Below are 19,486 nucleotides of genomic sequence, written 5' to 3' on the forward strand. Positions count from 1 at the left end.
TTTTGGATCATGTGTCCCCTCAATGGGTAGAAAGTTAGTTTATGGAACAAAGTTTATCAATATTTTACAAGATTTTAATAAAATTTCTGCAAATGAAACATGAAGCAGTGCTTGTTTCTATCAACTATCTTAATGCAAATATATTCAAGATCTGAAACAAGATTAGATAATTTTACTGAGCACCAGTATTTCATTGATTGGTTTGTTTATTTAAGTGTCCTGCACCTTTCTGGTGTCCTGCCTGTATGGGCTTAATAACCAGGATGGCCACATGACTTATAATGATGTACAGTTCAACAGATTCAAAAAGAGAACATTTCAAAACATTTAGTTTACATGAGAGACATGTCCTGTTATGATGGATACAATCTTCTCTTTCTCAACAGCCAAGCCTCTCCTATAATTCCTGCTAAAACAAAAATCTCCATATCAAAAAGCCAACTCAACATATCAGCTTTGAACAACCGAAACAAATCAGGGTTTTTGAATTGGATCTTTTCAAACAAACAATTCCTCAAGTCACTGTACAATGTACAATGAAATACCAAATGAAATTCATCCTCAACAACACGAGTAACTGATACATATGCACTGTTGCTTTTAACTAGATGGGGATGCAACAACGTGCCCCGTCTGGACTTGAACCAGAGATGTTGTGGTTTTGTACACACTGAGCCCACCCTACTTTCTTTATACTTAGTGTTTGATTTTACTGGTGCAATGCAATGCCTGTAAAATGGCAATATACCATGAATGATTCATCTGCAGTAAAAAGAGCAGAAGCAGAAACTGTACTGGTTCAACACAAGGAACATACAAAAATCAGCCTTTATTGCAACTTATCTGTTTTATGTAAATGTTTCCAGATCAACCAAGTGAAAAACTTGTTAAAACTTTTATTTCAAGGTTTTCTTTGTACAATTGAAATGGGAAGAGAAATGATGGATGGAAACTTATCTAATGAGTGCTCTAGTTCAGCACTCTTTTACAAAAGTTTTGATAAATATATGATACAATTTTAACAGTATGCATGCTCTCTATGGTTGGTTAGACTATACAAAATCAGACAGGATCCCTTCATACCCATCCCCTACATGTTTTTCAGGTCTTTACCTCCAAAAGAAACTATTATCACAAATGCAATATGCTAATATTTAAACCTTGATCCACCAATCTGTATATATATGCTTATGCACTCAAATACAAGCATATGATCACCTACATGGTGGATTGGAGTACTTGAAAAACCCAGCTGGCACTTGTTATTTTTATCCCTCAGCACATCCCTGTGAATATTGTGTAAATTGCTTTGACCCCATGTTGTATATGTTGTACATTTTCATATTGTACTGATGTGTTGAAGGATGTGTATTGTGTAATACTGGCACAATGATGTTTTCCTCCAGTATTATGCTCTTTTTATGCATATCGCTGCAGGAACAATTTCCCCTTTGGGAATATATAATTATTCCAATCTAATGTTAAGTATATTTGACAATTAAATTATTGTATGTTATAAATTATAACAGTGGACCAGTGTGTGCTTTATGGCAGGTGTCAACAGGTGAAGGTGTCAAACATTCCAACGAAGGTAAATCCAAAATGACAGTATCCTTTGATGCATAAAAGCACATACATGAACATCTCAGGATGATGTTGCAGATACTGTTTTCTTAGATAAATAGGTTAAGTCTTTGAAAGTCATGCAAGAACATGCTCTAAAACAAATATGCAGCAAGACACACATGAACAAAACTACATGGGTTGATATTCATAAAACAAACCTCAAATACCAGTTCTACAATGAGCAAATGACTGTCAAACCAACTGAAGATTTGACTTGAAAATAAAAAAAAGTCATTCATAGAAGGTCTTTGGGTTCAAATTAAGATAGCTGAGTGAAAGCAGCAGTTTTTTTTGTTTTTGTTTTTTGCTGTTGCTGTTGTGGTAAATGTCCTTAATTCATAACCGTTTACATTCAATGATTAATACAAAGTCCTGCCAAAACTATTGCGTACAGACATTTTTCCAACTTGTTTATGGAGAATGTGTTGTGCCTTCTATTGTATAAAAAGAGTTGTTTAATGTTTCATTGGCACAGTTGTCTCATGACAGTTGTATCATATTAGATCGTTGTCTGGTTCACATGGTCAGAGCAATGCAATGCCTGCAAACAGCAGGTGCCATGTGCAAATAATCAAAAAATCATAAAATGGACTTAAATTTTTGACAGACATATGCATTCAATTTTTGACAAAGAACATATTTTGAGATATATCTATATCACTGTTACAAGATGAAAACATTTAATTGCTAAAATGATTATTATTATTTGTTTTGAAAATCAGTTCAAAGGTTATGGAATTTTGCAATACATGTTTTTAGAAAATAGGGAGCACATGCAGATGCAAATCCTGCATGAGTTTTGCCTGTTTACATTGTGGCCAAATGACTGTTCTAATGAATTTCCTATTATTATTCCTATTATGAAAATCTGTCTGTATTTAATAGATCTAACATCATCATTGAAGGTATCAAGAAATATACTTTAAGCAATTAAAGCAAAAACTGGTAATTTTCATTCGCTCCAAGAGATTCAGTAACATTTTGGCGGATCATTAAAGAGCAGCTGTGCAACCTTCATCTAAAGTACAGAATGTTCAATATTATATATAACATTAAAAGAGAATGGGCATAGAAACCACTCAGTCTCCCTGGTTACCATGGCTGCTAACATCGTGACTACTAAAGTGATGCTTATATCTGTAAGGTTTAAATTTCACCAGGTTTGACCAATTAGGTATCCAGGAACAAAAGTATTGTGTTAAATGTATGATATTTGTGCACTGACCTGGGTAAGGCACATGGAACCACGGGGAGTTTGCCACAGCATCCAGGCTGATGTCAGTCCTGGCTGAGTACCCGTACTCATCAGACTTCGAAGGCAGGACGTCAAAGATGGTCAGTAAGAAGCAGACCAGCCACCCGCCACACATCCCGAACAAAGCCTAGAATTTGTTATCAGATACAGAGTGTCTCAATGCATTTGACCTTGGATTCAATCAACGTAAAATATTGCTGCAATTCTTTAAGCAGCTCCTTAAGGCCTGGTGAGGCAGAATTCACTGCATGTTTTGAAGACTGAAAACATTTAAGCTACAGTATAAGTTAAAATATCATCTGCACTTAAATACCTACCTTCTCATAGCCAACATTACCTGTTGTCATATTTGTATCAAAAACCCATGACAGTCCAATGTTACAACCAATAAATCGGTCCACCCCTAATTATGACAACAGGATACATTTCTGCAAAGGAATTCCTTCATTGGTTTATTTAAATGTTCAAGAATGAGGATTATAACTACAACCTTGTTTGAGAACATACTGAATTATGAGTATAATCTAATGTAGCAATGAATTTCATTACTGTACTTGCATTAAAGCTGAGCCTGTAACAAGCCTGAGGCACCAGTGTGCGCGATTGCATTTGTAGAGGGATTACTTGGAAGAGTTGCCCATAAGAATGATTTTATCATATTCTCTTCAAGGAGAGATAAACAGCAGCTTGAGTGCAGAAAACATGCCAGCAGACTATGTTCATTATATTTCCTTGACTTTTTCTTAGATCTTATATTGACACCTTCACCTATAGGATCCAAGTGGGAGATAAATTGGGCAATATCCATAAAAGAGACCTATTTAAACTACAAAATATACATCCAATATGATTTGACAGCCAAAGTATGTCATGCATTATATGCTCACTCAATGACGAATAGGACTTGGCAAGAGACTGTGTATACTACTGGGTGTTGGCAAACCTCATACAGTAGATGGGTTTAATCCCTGGCTTCATTCCTTCACGCTAAAAAGTGTTGCTTTTTCTGTTTTGTGTATTTGATGACAGGCAACAAATACTGATGGGTAACTATAAGAACTTGGTTATTGAAAGATCAACAGACCTTTGTTGCTTTTTTTTTTTTTTTTTCTTTTTCTTTTTAAGGCTTTGTTGGCTTTCATAAAATGTGAGTAATTCTCCCAAAATGTGTAGGACTGCTATACATAAATCATTTCAAAGATTGAACCCTGAGGCCAAACTGACTCAGAGGTCTTTAGTTTTCTAGAAAAGCTTCTGCATTCAGTTTGATGTTATTGTAATTTAAACTTTATCACACCCTGCCTGGACTTTGTGCGTTTTTTTGGTCTTTATATGTTCTTGTGTTCTTTGGGGTCTCCTGGTTTGCAGTTCTGTTTAGTCCTTCTGGTCATATGGATCTTGTTGTATTTGGGTGGTGGGTTTGGACTGCCTTTTGTTGTTTAGCCTGGTGTGTTGTATACTTTAGTTTAGGTTCATGATGGTTCTTGGTCAGGTTGGTGTGGGTTGTATTTAGATGTATTTGTTTTCTGGGTTTTAGTTTTGTTACTGTGTTTCCCTTGTGTGTGTTCATGTACTCCTCCTCACCTGCCCTGCATCACCCTCGTTAGCCCTGCCCTGCTTCTTGTGTTTCCCTCAGCCAATCACTCCCAGCCTGCCTTTGTGTCTCGTCAGCTGTTCCCCATTCCCTGATTAGTTTAGTCTGTATTTAAGGTCTGGTTTTGAGTTGCGTCTTTGTCGAGTTATTGTCTTGTCTTGTCTGCTAGTTCTGTTCAGCTCTGTTTGCCTGTACTTGACCATCCATGATTAAAGGAGATTTTCGTCAAATCTGCATTCTGGCATCTGCATTTGGGTCCACTCGTGCTTCCCCAACCTGACAAACTTTTAGCATACATGCACATTTTCATCAATGTTAATCAAGGAGTCACATAAATTCACACCCAGGAGCTTCAAAGCATTGCTGACTGAACTCAACACTTCTGCCACCACTTATAGTATTTATTTTGGTTGTTGTTGAACAGAAAGAAATGTGTCTGGTTTACGGAAGGAAAGGTTCATTAATATTATTCCTAAGTGCAAAATTTGCAGGTCACAAAGTAAATGAAATTAAACTTGCATGCAAAGCAGTATATGTATCAGTGGAGTCTTGATGTATGTAAAAACTATGCTCAAAATGAGAGTGATCTGCTTGACAGCGAGCAGTTGAGGATTGTGGTTGTGCTTGTCAGCTCTCGCATGTTCTGTACAGTAACCATGAATGTGAAGCAGGGAAGAAGTTAAAAGGAGCGTGTGTTCTTGGCTAAATCCCATCCTTGGATAAATAAAGGTTAACAAAGGTGATTTCTTGACAGGTGGTAACTGTAATTACAAGACAGTCATAGTTGAAAGTTTTAAAAATGGGGCTCCCATGATCTCACAAAAGGGTTTGACTGGGGTTATGACTGCTCAGGACAAACATTTAAAGAAAAGACCTTCAATCCTGAAAAGAAAAAAAGAAAAGACCCTTAACACTGTCATTTTTTTAAACATTTGTATTCATTTTTCCCCAGTCACATTGACTGCTGTTTGGGTATTAATAAAACAAGGTGAGCATTGTGAAATATTCACACATATTATATTGTAAGTTCTAGGAAACTACTTCTTTTTGTCATGTAATCAGCTCGACAGTTCTGGTCCCAATAAGGGTGATTTCCTGTTCTAGGCCTCCCTGACATGAGGATGTTATGTTCTGTACTGTGAAAGTCCAAAAACTTGTTTTCTCTTTTTTTCTCTTTAAACAGGTTGTTCAGTCTATGTCAATTATGTGGATGGAGTGTGACTTTGAGCAGTTCTTACTCTTTCTTGTAACAACAGCACAAGATGAAAGCAACATTTTTCAGTAATTCAGGCTTCAAGAATCTATAGAACACTTACTTTTTAAAAACCAGATGTGTGGTTGGACCTGTTCTGAATATGAAAATAATTAAAATAAATGTAACTTTACTTATCTTGTTTATAAATATCATCTTTGATTTGGTCCACACCATTATCGCAAAAACATTTTAAAATAAATTTTGCTTACAGGATTGACAGATGTTTCTTTGATACTGGCAGATTTCAGAAAATAGAATATTTAACTTTTTCTGGTAGAGAATGTTTTGCTGTGTTTGTCATTAAAATGTATAGCTTTGAAGGAAGGCAGGGAGGTTATAAACAGGTTTTAAGGGCTAAAGGGCCTGAAATTAAAATTTAATGTTTTTTTTTTTTTTCCATGACAGAAGACAAGCTTAATGTGTGACATCTGGATAACGTTAACAACTCACAGAGAATAGCTTGAAGAGTGGATACTGGAAAACCTTCCACTTCTTATCCTTGTAAGCAATCATTGGAACATCCACTTTGCTGAGATATTGAGAGAACAGGAGGATCAGACAGACCGTGCTGTGGAAAAACAGAAGACAGGACAAAATGTGTCACTCACAGTCGTTTCCCCTAAGGCCTTGCCCTCGCTCACAGATATTACTGTGATTGTGCTTAAGCATGGCATGTTTCCATATGACACAGTTATTTAGTAAGAGTAAGTTAAAACATGTCGTTTTACACAGTAAGCATGCCTACATGTGAAGAGGATTACTGGTAAGTGCAAGTGAGGCAAAAGTGGCCATTGAAACATTGTAAAATACTTTACGCGGTTCCCTGCCCTTGAATGACATTCCATGCTGTGTATGAAACACTTCATGCTGTGCATGAAAACACTGCACACTGTGCATGAAATACTGTTCAGGACCGATATGAGTGCCATGGTGCAAGTTATTTCAGTGGGAAAGTTTGCAACCTAGTAAACGTTTAGAAAGGTCTAACAGGCAACATTACTGGAAATAATAAAAACTTATTCTGTTTTGGAGAATATAAAGAGCTCCTTGCTGTATCTCTCAGTCCTACTGTGTTTCACTGAGCAAGCCACTCAAATCTGATTTAAACATATACATTTTAGCTAAAACACTGATCCACATTTAATTCAGCAGCAGAATTAGTCTAAACATCTAAGTGGATGACCGTCCGTTTAAAGCCGGATTGCCATTCTAAAATTTTCTCTATGACCAGTGCCAGTCATTTGTGATGATGCATAAGAGGACAAACCTCATCTGCCCGAGGTTGAAAATCAGGAACATGACAGAGTCTAAGACACTACTACTTTTTCAAGCTGTCCTGCATACCCTGATGGTGTTGACGCACACTGGGAAGTGCTTAAGTCTAACATCCTTCTAGCAATAAAATCTTTGGTTTCAAGAACAATAAACACCAGGACTGGTTAGATGACAATGATAAGGAAATTGAACAGCTTATTGCTATAAAATGGGAAGCATTGTGTCATGATTTTCACAGCCTGGGAGCTGCAAGAGCAAAGGCAACCGCCCTACATTGCCTTGGTTGATCTCACTGAAGATTTTGACTCTGGGAACCATGAGCCCTCTGGGCAACGCTGACAAAACCAGGTTGTCAAGAGAAATACATGGAGAGTGTTGAGATTGACTCCATGACCACATGTCAGTGACAGTTCTCAGCCTGAGCCTTTCAAGGCAGAAACTAGGGTCAAGCAGGGGTGTATCTTTGCCCTCAGTCATCTTCATTACAGCCATTATTCATCTCATCTGCATCTGCAAAAACCTGCTCTCTGGTGTCCAAATTCCGTACAGATCAGATACTAAGCTCTTCTACTTAAGTTCACTTAAGGTTTAAGGCCAAGTTTAAGGTCTCCACTACGTCCATCCTGGACGTCCATGTTACAGATAATGCTATTTTTACCCATATAGAAAGGGATCTGCAGTGCATTTGCTCAAGCATACAGGTTCCAGGGACTGGCCCTGAGCATAAGGAAGACAAAAGTTCTCCATGAGCCAACCAAGACAGCATTGCTTCCCCCCCAGTAATGCATATTGATAACACCAATCTCGAAAATGTAGATCACTTCCCCTACCATGGCAGCCTCCTGTCCTCCAGTGCTGACACCAATAAAGGAGGAGAGTTGTTTACTTCAGAAATTAAACGTCTACTTTGCAGCTCCTACTTTGTTTTCATACAACAGCATTTAAAGGCAGAATGAATAGGATTTGTCGGTTGTGGTTTGTAAACAAAACATTCAAATTTGGCCCCTCCTTCCTGACACAACTACATCAAAATGTAGCAACATGTCGCTACATTTTTATAGAGTCCCGTCCTCACACTCCGTGCACTGTTATTGGGTGGGGGCTGAACACCCACCGCCCAAAGGTTGACACCCAGAAACATCCTGAACACAGCAAAATAAGAAAATACAGGCAAAGGGCAGGGTCTCTGCAGATACATGCACCGTCACACACTTCTAGTGGGTCATAAGTGATGAATGAGAGAGATTATTTTTGTATGAATCTATAAATTGTTTTTTAGGGAAATCCTACTCATTCTGCCTTTAACAAAAGACAGCCAATCTTAACATGTTTGATGTCTCAATATTTAATCATTGCACTTTTGAATTTTGATCCTGGATTGCCATTAAACTTACAGTGTTGAATAATTAATGGTAACAAATATATATATATATATATTTGCTGTTCATGCTGATCATGTTTTGAAAAGGCACTCCTTCATTAGTTTTTGTGCACAAGGAGATTTAAATTACAACCACAAGCAGTCCGTGTCTCTGCTCCTGTAAGCTGCTGGACATCCTGTACGGAAACTGCTGAGAGGGAGCAGGGCACTGGGGCTAAGAAGGATATGACTGATTACCATACACATATGGCACCAGGAGGTGGATGTGCTGAACCTTTTAAAACCCACAAGGATCACTCTATGTAATGACTTTAGTCTGCATTATCTGGAGATGGCAGCAGTAAATGAAGACAGGTTTCATGGGGTTGGACAGAGCAGAGGCAAAGGTAAATGAAAGGAGAGTTAATGTGGAACAAGGAGTTACAGTAGCAGTAGTTGTGGAGATTAGATGGATTTAGATAGTGAAGGTTACTGCTTTGGTAAATAAACAAAAGGCTGCAACCAGGCCAATAAATACTGAGCAAATACAGACATTTTGCTGAACAGAAACATGGCAATTAGATTTTGTTTGAGTGAGTCAACAGGCAGAATGGAATAAATGGAACTTCTTTTTCTCCAAATGTTTATGGTTGCCATGTTGCTATGATCAGATACACGTGTTGTAGTTATCAAAAAACACACCATGCTTAAACTCACAGTGTGTGTGTTAATTGTGTGATTGTTTGCATGCAATTCGCATAACTCAGTTTTGCAGGAAAATTTTTGCATGAGCACAAATGGCATTTACAGGCCCTACAAGGATGTATCGAAGGTTACAATATTGTAACCCTACTTCTTTAAGCACAGGCGGAGCCCTCTATTGGACTCTATGGGTAATACTCTCCTCCAATCGCACGCACGCAATCGCCCACTGAAATTTGCATGTATGTAGCTTGCCAATCAGGACACGCCTGACAACGAGATTATGCCTGTCCTATGAAATGTGCTATGTAAATAAAATTGACTTGACTTGACTTGATGTGTGTCTCACACAGTACAAAAGGCAGCATCTCGCTACAGCTCACATCCCGAAACCAGTTCAGTGAATGGCATAGGAGCGGCAGGGTCCATAGGTAGAGGGCTCCATCTGTGCTTTTAAAACTAGGGTTATAATATCGTAACCTTTGTTCTATCTGCACAGGCTCCGCCCTCTACTGGACTCTATGTATACAGTAGGCAGTGCCCGATGAACGTTTGCCCTGCCGCAACATGTCATAAGACTGCCTCACTGAGCTCGACTGGCTATAGCCTAGTCGCTGCAGTTCTCCTACTACTTTATAATCCGGGCTGCTTAAGCGGAGCAGTAGGGGGCCCAACCCAGCCCTGCACAAGCCTACACATTCCCCGAGTCGTCTTAGATCACCCAAGAATGCAAGCGTATATTGCCCAGGGGAGGGGGGGGGGTCAGGTGTACCACAGCTGACATTCAAACCACCCTTTTCATAAGTCCTAAGTCACTCCTGTGAGCATGGACACTGAAAAGCAGTCCATCATGTCAAAGAGAAATGAACCTTATGAACAGACAAGGTGTAGACAAAGATGCTGCTGTGCATATGTCCTTGACACACCCCATTGATTAAGGCCATTGACGTTAACATTGCCTCCCTGACGTCCACCTGAGGTGCAGGACAAAATGCTTCTATGTGAATAGTTCTCAATATAAACGAACGGTTCGGTCTGAGAGTAACACCACTGTGGTCACCACAAGGCAGCAGACAGCTGGGGTGAATTGACAGGGCATACAATTCACTCACCTTCTTAGCTGAGGTCAGTGCAAGCAGCAAAGCTGTCTTGAATGACAATGCCTTCAGAGAGGAGCGCTCCAGAGGCTCATAGGAATCACTCACTAGGGCCTTGAGCACCAACGGTAGTTCTGACTTGTAAAACATGCATCACCAGGTGTTGTCTCCTAACCCCCTGTAGGAAACATTTCACAAGGGGGTGGGTGAAGACAGGTCTTTTGCCAAAACCATCATGACAGGAGGAAATCGCTGCTGCATACATTTTAATAGTGACATGAGACATCATCTTTTCCACCAGAAAGGAGAGAACCTCTCCTACTGCACATGGCAGGATGTCTAATTTCCTTTCCACGCATCAGCATTGGAATCCCAAATACTTCGCTTTGTAGCAAGCAATGGTGGATCCTGCTCTCACCACCTTGATGGTCTGCACCATTAGTGGCATATAGCTGCAGTGACACAGTGACACCTGACACTCCCTGGTTGTTAGCTGCTGCGGTGAGCTGCACACCGAGCCAGAAAATTTTCTTGAAATATTCCAGCATGTCCCTATGCTGTACCAGTGGAGGCAGCAGCTTCCTGCCAGCTGGGTAAGGAATCAGAAGGGCTGCGAGGACCTCTTCCAGAGGGGGCACACTGGGAAAGCCTGTTTCTATGTGGCCCTGCACTCTCAGGAAGGAAAGCAGTCCCACGACTGGTGACTTCAGCAGCTCCATCCTGGATGCTTTGACACACTGCCAAATGTCTGGAAGAGGAGGCAAAATGAAGGCTCATTGAACCTGGATGAGCTGGGCCGTAAAAGCCTTCACATGGCCGGCTAACTGGCAGGGGCAGTGTGAGCCCTACATGCTCCGCCGCCATGGCCATAACCTCCAGGAAATCACTGAAGTTCAGTAATATTGCAGCCACAGACAAGAGGAAGATGTCATCATCTATCATCGTCTTGGCGGTTGGGTACTTGACAAAGCAGGGGACTCATCATCAATGCGGGGATCTATCTTGGGCTCCAGGTCGTTCTCGTTGCGGCGCAGTGAGATGCCACATAGCTGAAAATGGTCCCTACATTGCAGGCATTTAAACGGAGGAAGTCCGCGGCAGTAAATGCAGAGTGGCTGCATCAAGCCGCTCTCTGCGTGGTCCCAACCGAAGGGAAGCAGAAGAGGTGCCGTCGCCAGCAGCAACAAAGCTGGGGCAGACCAGGGTGAAACGGGTTTGAAGGATGTAAGCTGAAGTGAGACTCTGCCTTTTATACTGCATCAGACACACGTAATCAGTAGGTATGTGATTGGCCGGCTACATACATGCAAATTTCAGTGGGGGATTGCATGCGTGTGATTGGAGGAGAGGATTACCCATAGAGTCCAGTAGAGGGCGGTCCCTGTGAGAGATAGAACTACATATATGAAAGTGCCACTCATGTGTAAGTCCTTCTCTATTAGAATGTATTCCTTCCCTTTTTTGTGTGTAATAAGCCAGTGTATTAAAACACTAAACACTCACAGAGCAGCTATTCCCCAGTGACCTCCAGACTTCTTGCCAGCTTCGATGAAAAGCGACAGGCCAATGAGGTTGATGGTGGGAGCGATAGCCAGTGGACCGATATATTTGAGTACAAAGCCCACCAGCCCAGAAAACCCTAGGACAATCTGAAGCAGAGATGACACCAGGATGGCTCCTTGGATCTGTTGATAGTGAGGCAAGGGGGAAAACAATTTAGATATGGTAGGTATGCCATTTATTTGGTACTCAACTGTGCACCACATAGCACATTAGTGATGTCTAAATTTGTCTTTCTTAAATACAAAGTCACTTTAATGCTCCTCAGTACTTTGAAAATGTCAAAAAAAGAGGTTCATAACACAGGCCCCAATTAAACATAAGTCCTTTGCTATATATCTGCTCATTGTAATTCTTAATTTGGGTATGGTAATGGTAAGCATTTCTTTGTGGCAGCTATATTATCCACATTTCCTTTGACTTTTTTACATAACCTTCAACTGCAGGTTTCCAGCAGTAGCACACAGTGCTTGTATTTGGACATATCCTTTTGATGCATGTTGAGTCGACTTGAGCGCTATTTATGTAAGAAAAACCTGTTTAAATCTGTGTGTCACTTAAATGTAGCTGTACCTGGATTTATGATTCTCAACCTGCTGTCCTTATTCTATTAACAAGCTCATCTTAAACTGTAATCAGAACAGTAAAAAGCGTGAAAGCTATGTAGGTGTAGTAGCTGTACAGTCAGTCCCCCTTAAAATTGCCACAGGAAAAGACATCTTGTGTAAAACTTGAGAGATTTATGGGTGCAAAATGTCTGACATGCCAAACTGAAATGAACTTGGATGAAACTCAAAATGCTTCCTGAGTCTGAGTCATTTCAAAAGCTGTCATTAAACCTGCTGAACCAGAATATGTACATAATATATGATGGAAATTGGGTTTGTCCTTGGTTGTACTGTAAATTTAATGCTGGGCATAAAGTTCCTACCTAGCCTGTCTATATATGAGTAGCTGGATTTTTTTCTTTTAAAATAAAAACATGAAAATTGAAGAATTTGAACGTGGATTGAATTATAAACAAAATTCCAGTATATACTGAAATTTCAGCATTTTAACACAATTTTAAGGTCTTGTTTCATCTAGGTTTATGGTTTTTGACCATATGCTGTGTTTTTATCCCAAATTTGTTGGGGTTTCACTTAAACTGTCAGGTTTTATCAGAGTTTCTGGTGTTTTACCTCAAACCGCATTTTGACAAACTTTCCATTGTTTGTTTTACCCATTTTTAGCCTTTTACCCAGATTGAAGTATTTTTTACCCCATCTGAACACAATTTTGGGGCCTTGTTTCACCAAAATTTTGGGGGGGTTACCCAAATTTCTGTGGTTTACCACAAAGTTCTTGCATTTCCAGGTTTTTCCCCAAACAATCAACATTTAAAAACACAGGTATTGGATCCTGCTTTATCCAATTTAGCAGAATTTTGCCATTTTAATACGGTTTTTGGGTCTTGTTAAATGCTTGTGGCTTTACCCACATTTCTGTGTGTACTGTATACATACAATTTTTGCATTTGAACAGCATATGGTAGTGTTTCACTTTTTCACGCTAACAGGTTTTGGGGAATTACTTTACCTGAATCAATGGATTTTTATCTGAAATTTTAGCAAGGTCCCACATTTGAACACAGGTTTTGGGTCTCTTTTTACCATTTTTTTCAGGTTTTTACTCATAGTTCAAGTATTTTTCTCAAAATGTTAATATTCTAACACTATTCAAAGCTTACTGTACTTACTCTGAATATTTGGGGTTCAACCCAAATTGTAACATTCCTGTTTTCAAGTTCTTCACTTTCAATAAATCTTTTAATACCTATCAACTTTCAAGTTCAATATTTGCTAAGAAGTTTGGCATGCAAGTCACTTTTGGTAGAGATTTCTTGCTTCTCTTGCAAATTTGTACATTTTGTTTGATCTTTCTGGATGCATACATGTAGATATAAACAGAATATTTTGAACCATATGACTGTTTCTTTCAGCATATAAAGATTAAGGTGTGATAATATGTTACAGGATCTTCATCGTTCCCCCTAAATTCATTAACATTGCTAAGGTAACGGATTGGATTCACCTTAGGGGCACACAAGGCCCTGAGAATAATCTTTACTGACAACATTCAGAAGGTGTCCGAAGTGGATATTTTACATACCTCACGCATCCGTGACATCCAAACCTCGTCAGAGTTTTCCATTTGTAGCGGGCTGGTGCTGTTCTGCAGCTGCACAGACAGCATCACAGGTGCTTTTGGGGCCGGGCACTGCCACTTAGGCAGAGCAAGAATGGCCAGGGTTGGAGTGATGAAACTGAAGGTCCCACCCTGGAGGATCGGTAACCTGCAAGTCAATAAGGTCAAAGGTCACTGGATCAAATGATGTCATGTCTCTGAAGACTAGAATGACCTGGATCTTCTCAGGGCAAGTCTTAAGGAAGAGTTGTGGATTTTAATGAGCCCGTTGTTTTTCTCATAGACTGAGATTCACTCAGGAAGAAAAACAATATTGATGCAAAAGCCTTTTGGGTGACAACTCTTACTGACTCTGAAACTTATCTCAACAACAGTTTCACAAATGATGGTATTAGTGGCAATTTTCCTCTGCGCTTATACTTTATTCTCTCTGATTTCAATTTTTCCATTTTAATTCCTTGTCATAAATGGATTTTGACACAGCTTTCCATGTGGAACCCTCTCCAAATTTGCAAAGTACAGTATGTTTTGCGGTCAAGGCAGATGGCCGCCTACCAAGAGCCGGATTCTGCTTGAGGTTTCTTCCCGTTAAAGGGGAGTTTTTCCTTACCGCTGTCGCCAAGTGCTTGCTCATGGGGGAATTGTTGGGTCTCTGTAAATTAAAGAGTACGGTCTAGACCTGCTCTATGTGAAAAGTGCCCTGAGATGACTTTTGTTGTGATTTGGTGCTATATAAATAAAAATTGAATTGAATTTATTGCTTTTGTTGTGTTGCCCTGTTGTGTTTACATTTTATCCTTTCTGTCATTTCACAAAAAAACATCATAACACAGTTGCTAGGGTTCATTGCACAGGTAGAGTGAAAATAAAGATTAACTTACTTATTATTCAATGTCAAAGTGTTTCCTGAGATCCCATTTTTGTCCCTTTTAGCTTTTGCCAAACTGTGTAGGTGGAGAACTCAAACAAAAGCCTTACTGTAGCCATTTGCTCAGGCTTACAGTTAGAGCAGTGCTGAGGGGGCAGGAAAGTGTGTGCGGAGACCTGTATTGTATTGTACTATACTTTATGTGTAGGAGGCAGCTGCCCTGTAGCAACGATGGGAGCTTTCACAAAGTACAAAGATTGATATATCAGTTTCAGAAGGATTTTCTCATCAAAGTGCCAATGAGCCAGGATTTCACATCTCTGTTAAAAAAGAAAAGCTACAAATTAAGCTTTGTATACATTGGATAGCATAAAGCTTTAAGGAAAACTATTTCAGAACTTATCCTGAAGGCTAAATCTCATTTCCACTATTAGTGTCACGTAGAACTTGGCAGCTGATTGACTTACTGTTTTACACCACAGAAACCACCACAGGGGTCTCTGCATGAGCTGAGCTGAGCTGAGCTGTAACTTCAGGCTGTTGCAAATACAGCTTAGTGCTGCTTTGTCTGGGCATGAAGTTTGTGAAACCATCATAGGACCCCTGGAAGGAGGCAGTGTATGTGGGGCGAGCATTGGGGGACCACGTTGCACTGTCACATAATCCTCAATAAAGATCTAACTACTCTTCATCATCAGAGATGTAAAATATTTAGGGCAAAGGTTTGTGAAGGAGTTTCATCCATCTTGGGGACATTATTAACTGGGACTTTCCCTCAGTTTGTACTTGCTGTAAATCTTAAACCTGACTGACAACACTACTTAAAATATGACCACACACACACACACACGCACACTAATTCGTACCATTCCACAGAGGTTAAAGTACCTAGAAGTTCACACACAAGTGGAAGTTGTCAAATCTCACGTGTGGTTGTCTGTGTGTGTGTGTTTGTGTGTGTGTGTGGAAGGGGGGGCTATAGGGAGTATGTGGAAACTTCTCAAGTACTCTATCTGTACTTTTGTATGACCTTGTGCTACCTGCTCAACTGGTGCTGTAAGACAGTAAGAGTGTTACCTGGTACCGACAGCTGTTTGAAGCAGTGTGCATAACCCTGACACAAAGAATATGGTGGAGATAAGCTGGCTTTTGGCGGCGTTGTTGTCCTTTATGCAGAGGGGCTCGGCCAGGATCAGTGGGACTGCAATGATGCCACCAAATGCAAGGATGTAATGCTGTGGAGGCAGATGAAAGTTAATAAGGCTCTTTCAAGGGGAAAAAAAGTAATTTTCCTTCACATCAAAGTAATCCTGGCTCTTTGTGAAGTATTTATGTGTTTCTCAAAATAAAAATATTAACCTGAAATGCTTTTCTATAAATAAAGTTTTTGCACACTTCCTGTTTTGAACAATCTAGGATAATATAAATCTAACATTCTGGAAAACAATGTGAACTGCAGCCGAAAGTTTTCTTAACAATTAAAACAAATGTGACAACGATTTATTCTTGTCAAAATGCAAAGTTTTGGTGCAGTATTTTTCCGTTAATATACAGTAGGGGGCAGATTTTGAATTTTATACCAGTGCTTTTTTAAAAAAAAAAGAAGGGGGCAACATGCAACACGTCTCTGGCCAGAATCAAACCTGAATGGGCAAAACAACAGTCTTGTCATTGTCTTCCAAAATGTTAAAATGTTCAAAAACTGTTAAAAATTACCATCACAAAATTCATATGATTCATACGAATGTTTTCTGAGTGTTTAATAAACAAATCTGTTCATTTTCTGATAAGGAAAGACTTTTAACACCCTGGAGAATCTCAAGCTTCAAACAAATGAAACTGACACAGAAATATTTTTCAGTCTCTCCATTCCTTAAAAAAATCAACCCTCTGTTCTGTAAAACATCTGTAAAAATATGAAATTGAATGCAATGAGAATGAAACAAATACTGCCATTTTGGAACTTCTCTGAATAAACGGACCAGTCTCAAGAAAACTGAACATTATAGGCCTCCTACAGATAGTATTCATTTATTATTGCATTGGATTGCATTATATTGTACATGTGCTGCTTATATGGTGTCCACTCCCTGTATGTCATTAAGTAGAAATCATAAAACTTACAAAAATTATTAGACAAAATCTAAAATACTAGCCACTTAAAAATGAAAGGGCCTGTTTGTTAAGTATAGGCTATGTGATGACCCCTGTTGTCATCTTTGGTTTGCAGTGCGAGTCACCTGTCTGTCTGCTTTGTCTCTGCAGGGAATCATTAACGCCACCAGGAAAACATGAGGGCCCACTGTGTTTCCAGGGTATTTAAGCCTGGCTGCAGCAGAACACTCTCTCTCTGACACTCGGCTGCCTTGCTGCTGCAGCTCTCTTTCCCCTCTCCCAACAGGCGCCTGTTTGTTTTGGTTATGTTACTTTAGTTCCTTGGTTTTGCTTTCATGCACCCTACAACACACTCTCCACTCATATATCACATACACTACTGATACCACTCATTTCTATACTCAACACTGTAAATACTTAATTAATCCTTTAATTTAGCTTACTTTGTTAAATAAATTTATCTTTTGTTAAAACTACATGGTGTGTCTTCCTATTTTGTTGTGGCCAAAGAGCCGGGTCATAACAAATGGGGGCTTGTCCATTGTTAGAAAGTTTGTTGGTGCCTCAGATAGCAGTGGGTGAATGGTGTTGACTGCGCATGCTGGGAAGTACATCATTTCATTTTTTCTTTCTGGAATCATTGGTTTGTTGGATTATTGTGTGCCATTCAGAAGGTAAGTATTACTGTCCTGATATGAGGTTTACAGAGATTTCCCCGTTAGGCTGTAGTGGCATTTCCCCTTTGGGTTGCGTCCGTTCTTTTGTTTGCCTGTTTGTTTGTTTGTTTTTTGTCTTTTTTTGTAGTGTTGTGGCAATGTGGTTAGTGTCAGTTGTTTTCAGACAGCTGTCTAAGGGGCACATCTGCGTGATTTTGTGGGGTTGCCTGCTTGCAGGTCACTTTACAAGTCTGCTGGTTTTCAGTGCATAAATACCTGTTGCAAGCCACATGAACCATTTGTGTAGTTTATGTTGTATTCCCTCATCACTGCATCACAGATATTGTATGATGGTTCAAAGCGCATGGTAACTTTTTTATAGGTAGATACAGTGTTTCCATTTTGTCTGTCATTTAACGATCTTGGCACAGATTTATGGATTGCAATATTGAGCTTTTTATGTTTGTATTTATTTCATTATAAATCTGCTAAAACACAACACATGGGATTATATGAGCTAAAACAATATATTCTTGTACATCTTGTACTTTTATCACTCAACTGTCCTGTACACTCTGCCCACATATGTGCACGTGTGTTTTGTGGGGGGGTGTTAGTGGTGGTGGGGATTGCCATTGATCCAAAAGAATTTGGATGAAGGGGAAAAAATAGAAGACAGATGTTGATAGGCCTCACCAGATTTATGGGGGTATTTTTGAACCTACAACACTCATAAGTCAAATGGCTAAGGTCAGTTTCATGACAGAAGAAACTGGGAGGAGGTTTCCCTCAGGAAGAAGGCAACTTATGAGGCCTCATGTCATCTCCAGTGAATGTATAGTCATGTCAGATTGACAAAAGTTCCTTTACAGCTGTGTAAATTTCAATGTGGAAATCAACATAGTGACCCTCATGTGACCAGAGGGCCATTGACATTTGGAAAAATCTTAATGAGGATGTGAATAACCAATGCTGTTCCCCAGTTGCATACTATGAATTAATTTTAACCGCCTTGACTGGCGTGACCAGCACTGTTTTCTAAAATCAAACATAAAACAAATGAAGGAGCTGATTCTGAAATAGAAAAAAAAAGTTTTTTTATTGCAACAAAAACAAACCAATTCAAAAGTCTCTTTGATTCTCTCAGTGGTTGTAGCTGCATGGACCTATTTCTTTCCCCTCAAAAGTTTATTGATCGGGCTGACAATATCCACAGAAGTATTTAAATGTGTTTGAAATTATTATCAAATTGGTCCTATTAAAAAATAGGACCAACAAATTCCTCTGGGCCTCTGTAATGTTTATTTTGAGTTAATGGATGCCATAAATGCTCACTAAAATGTTAATTTTGTATTAATTCATGACTTAAAATAGTTCCCAACCAATGCACTGTTTACTCCTGTTTGAGTATTGTTTGCTTAAAACTTTAGAAATTACTGAGCTTTTTAAAAAATGAAACTATATATTTGTGACCTGTTTTTAATTATTTTCACCTTCAGTAGGAGTTAATGGGTTTGGGGTTCAGTGCCACATACAGGGTCGTCTGAAAGTAATGGCTTGGGTCTTTTTTTGATTAGAAAACTATTGAATAAGAACAGCCTTATTCCTTAACTCAAACATGAAAAGGATGTGTATAGATATCTCTGAAATAAAGAGACCTTTTTACCCTTTAGATGGATTACAATATGATTGAAGTTTGCCTGATTCAAACAGAATGAAGTTTCTTAATTATCAATAGTGAGATAGGACTTTTAAAATTTGGATTAGTAGTGAAATAAAATGTAAATGCAGTTAAACATAAATGTATTAACCATTAACCTGTTGCCTTTGTGTGTGTTTAGAGAGATTTATGGCCTGAATGCTGGAAACTATGGCGTTATCTACAGTGATTAGCTTAACTGAGGGTTAAAGGGTGGTCAGATGCTGGAAATATCTG

At 39.2% G+C, this 19,486-nt stretch overlaps 1 protein-coding gene across 1 annotated transcript in view; it reads right to left on the minus strand.

Moving 5' to 3' along the window:
• Nucleotides 1–19,486, minus strand: part of si:dkey-106n21.1 (solute carrier family 23 member 2) — a 61,249-nt gene that overhangs the window by 16,739 nt on the left and 25,024 nt on the right. Inside the window, exons 3-7 of the mRNA XM_067590618.1 lie at nt 15,857–16,014; nt 13,876–14,059; nt 11,668–11,849; nt 6,181–6,298; nt 2,852–3,008 (exon numbers count right to left, since the gene is read on the minus strand). Of these exons, the coding sequence (XP_067446719.1) occupies nt 2,852–3,008; nt 6,181–6,298; nt 11,668–11,849; nt 13,876–14,059; nt 15,857–16,014 (799 nt within the window). The remainder of the gene's footprint in view (nt 1–2,851; nt 3,009–6,180; nt 6,299–11,667; nt 11,850–13,875; nt 14,060–15,856; nt 16,015–19,486) is intronic.

The sequence above is a fragment of the Thunnus thynnus genome, chromosome 5 (genome assembly GCF_963924715.1).
Source record: "Thunnus thynnus chromosome 5, fThuThy2.1, whole genome shotgun sequence".
In the NCBI taxonomy this organism is placed as follows: domain Eukaryota; kingdom Metazoa; phylum Chordata; class Actinopteri; order Scombriformes; family Scombridae; genus Thunnus; species Thunnus thynnus.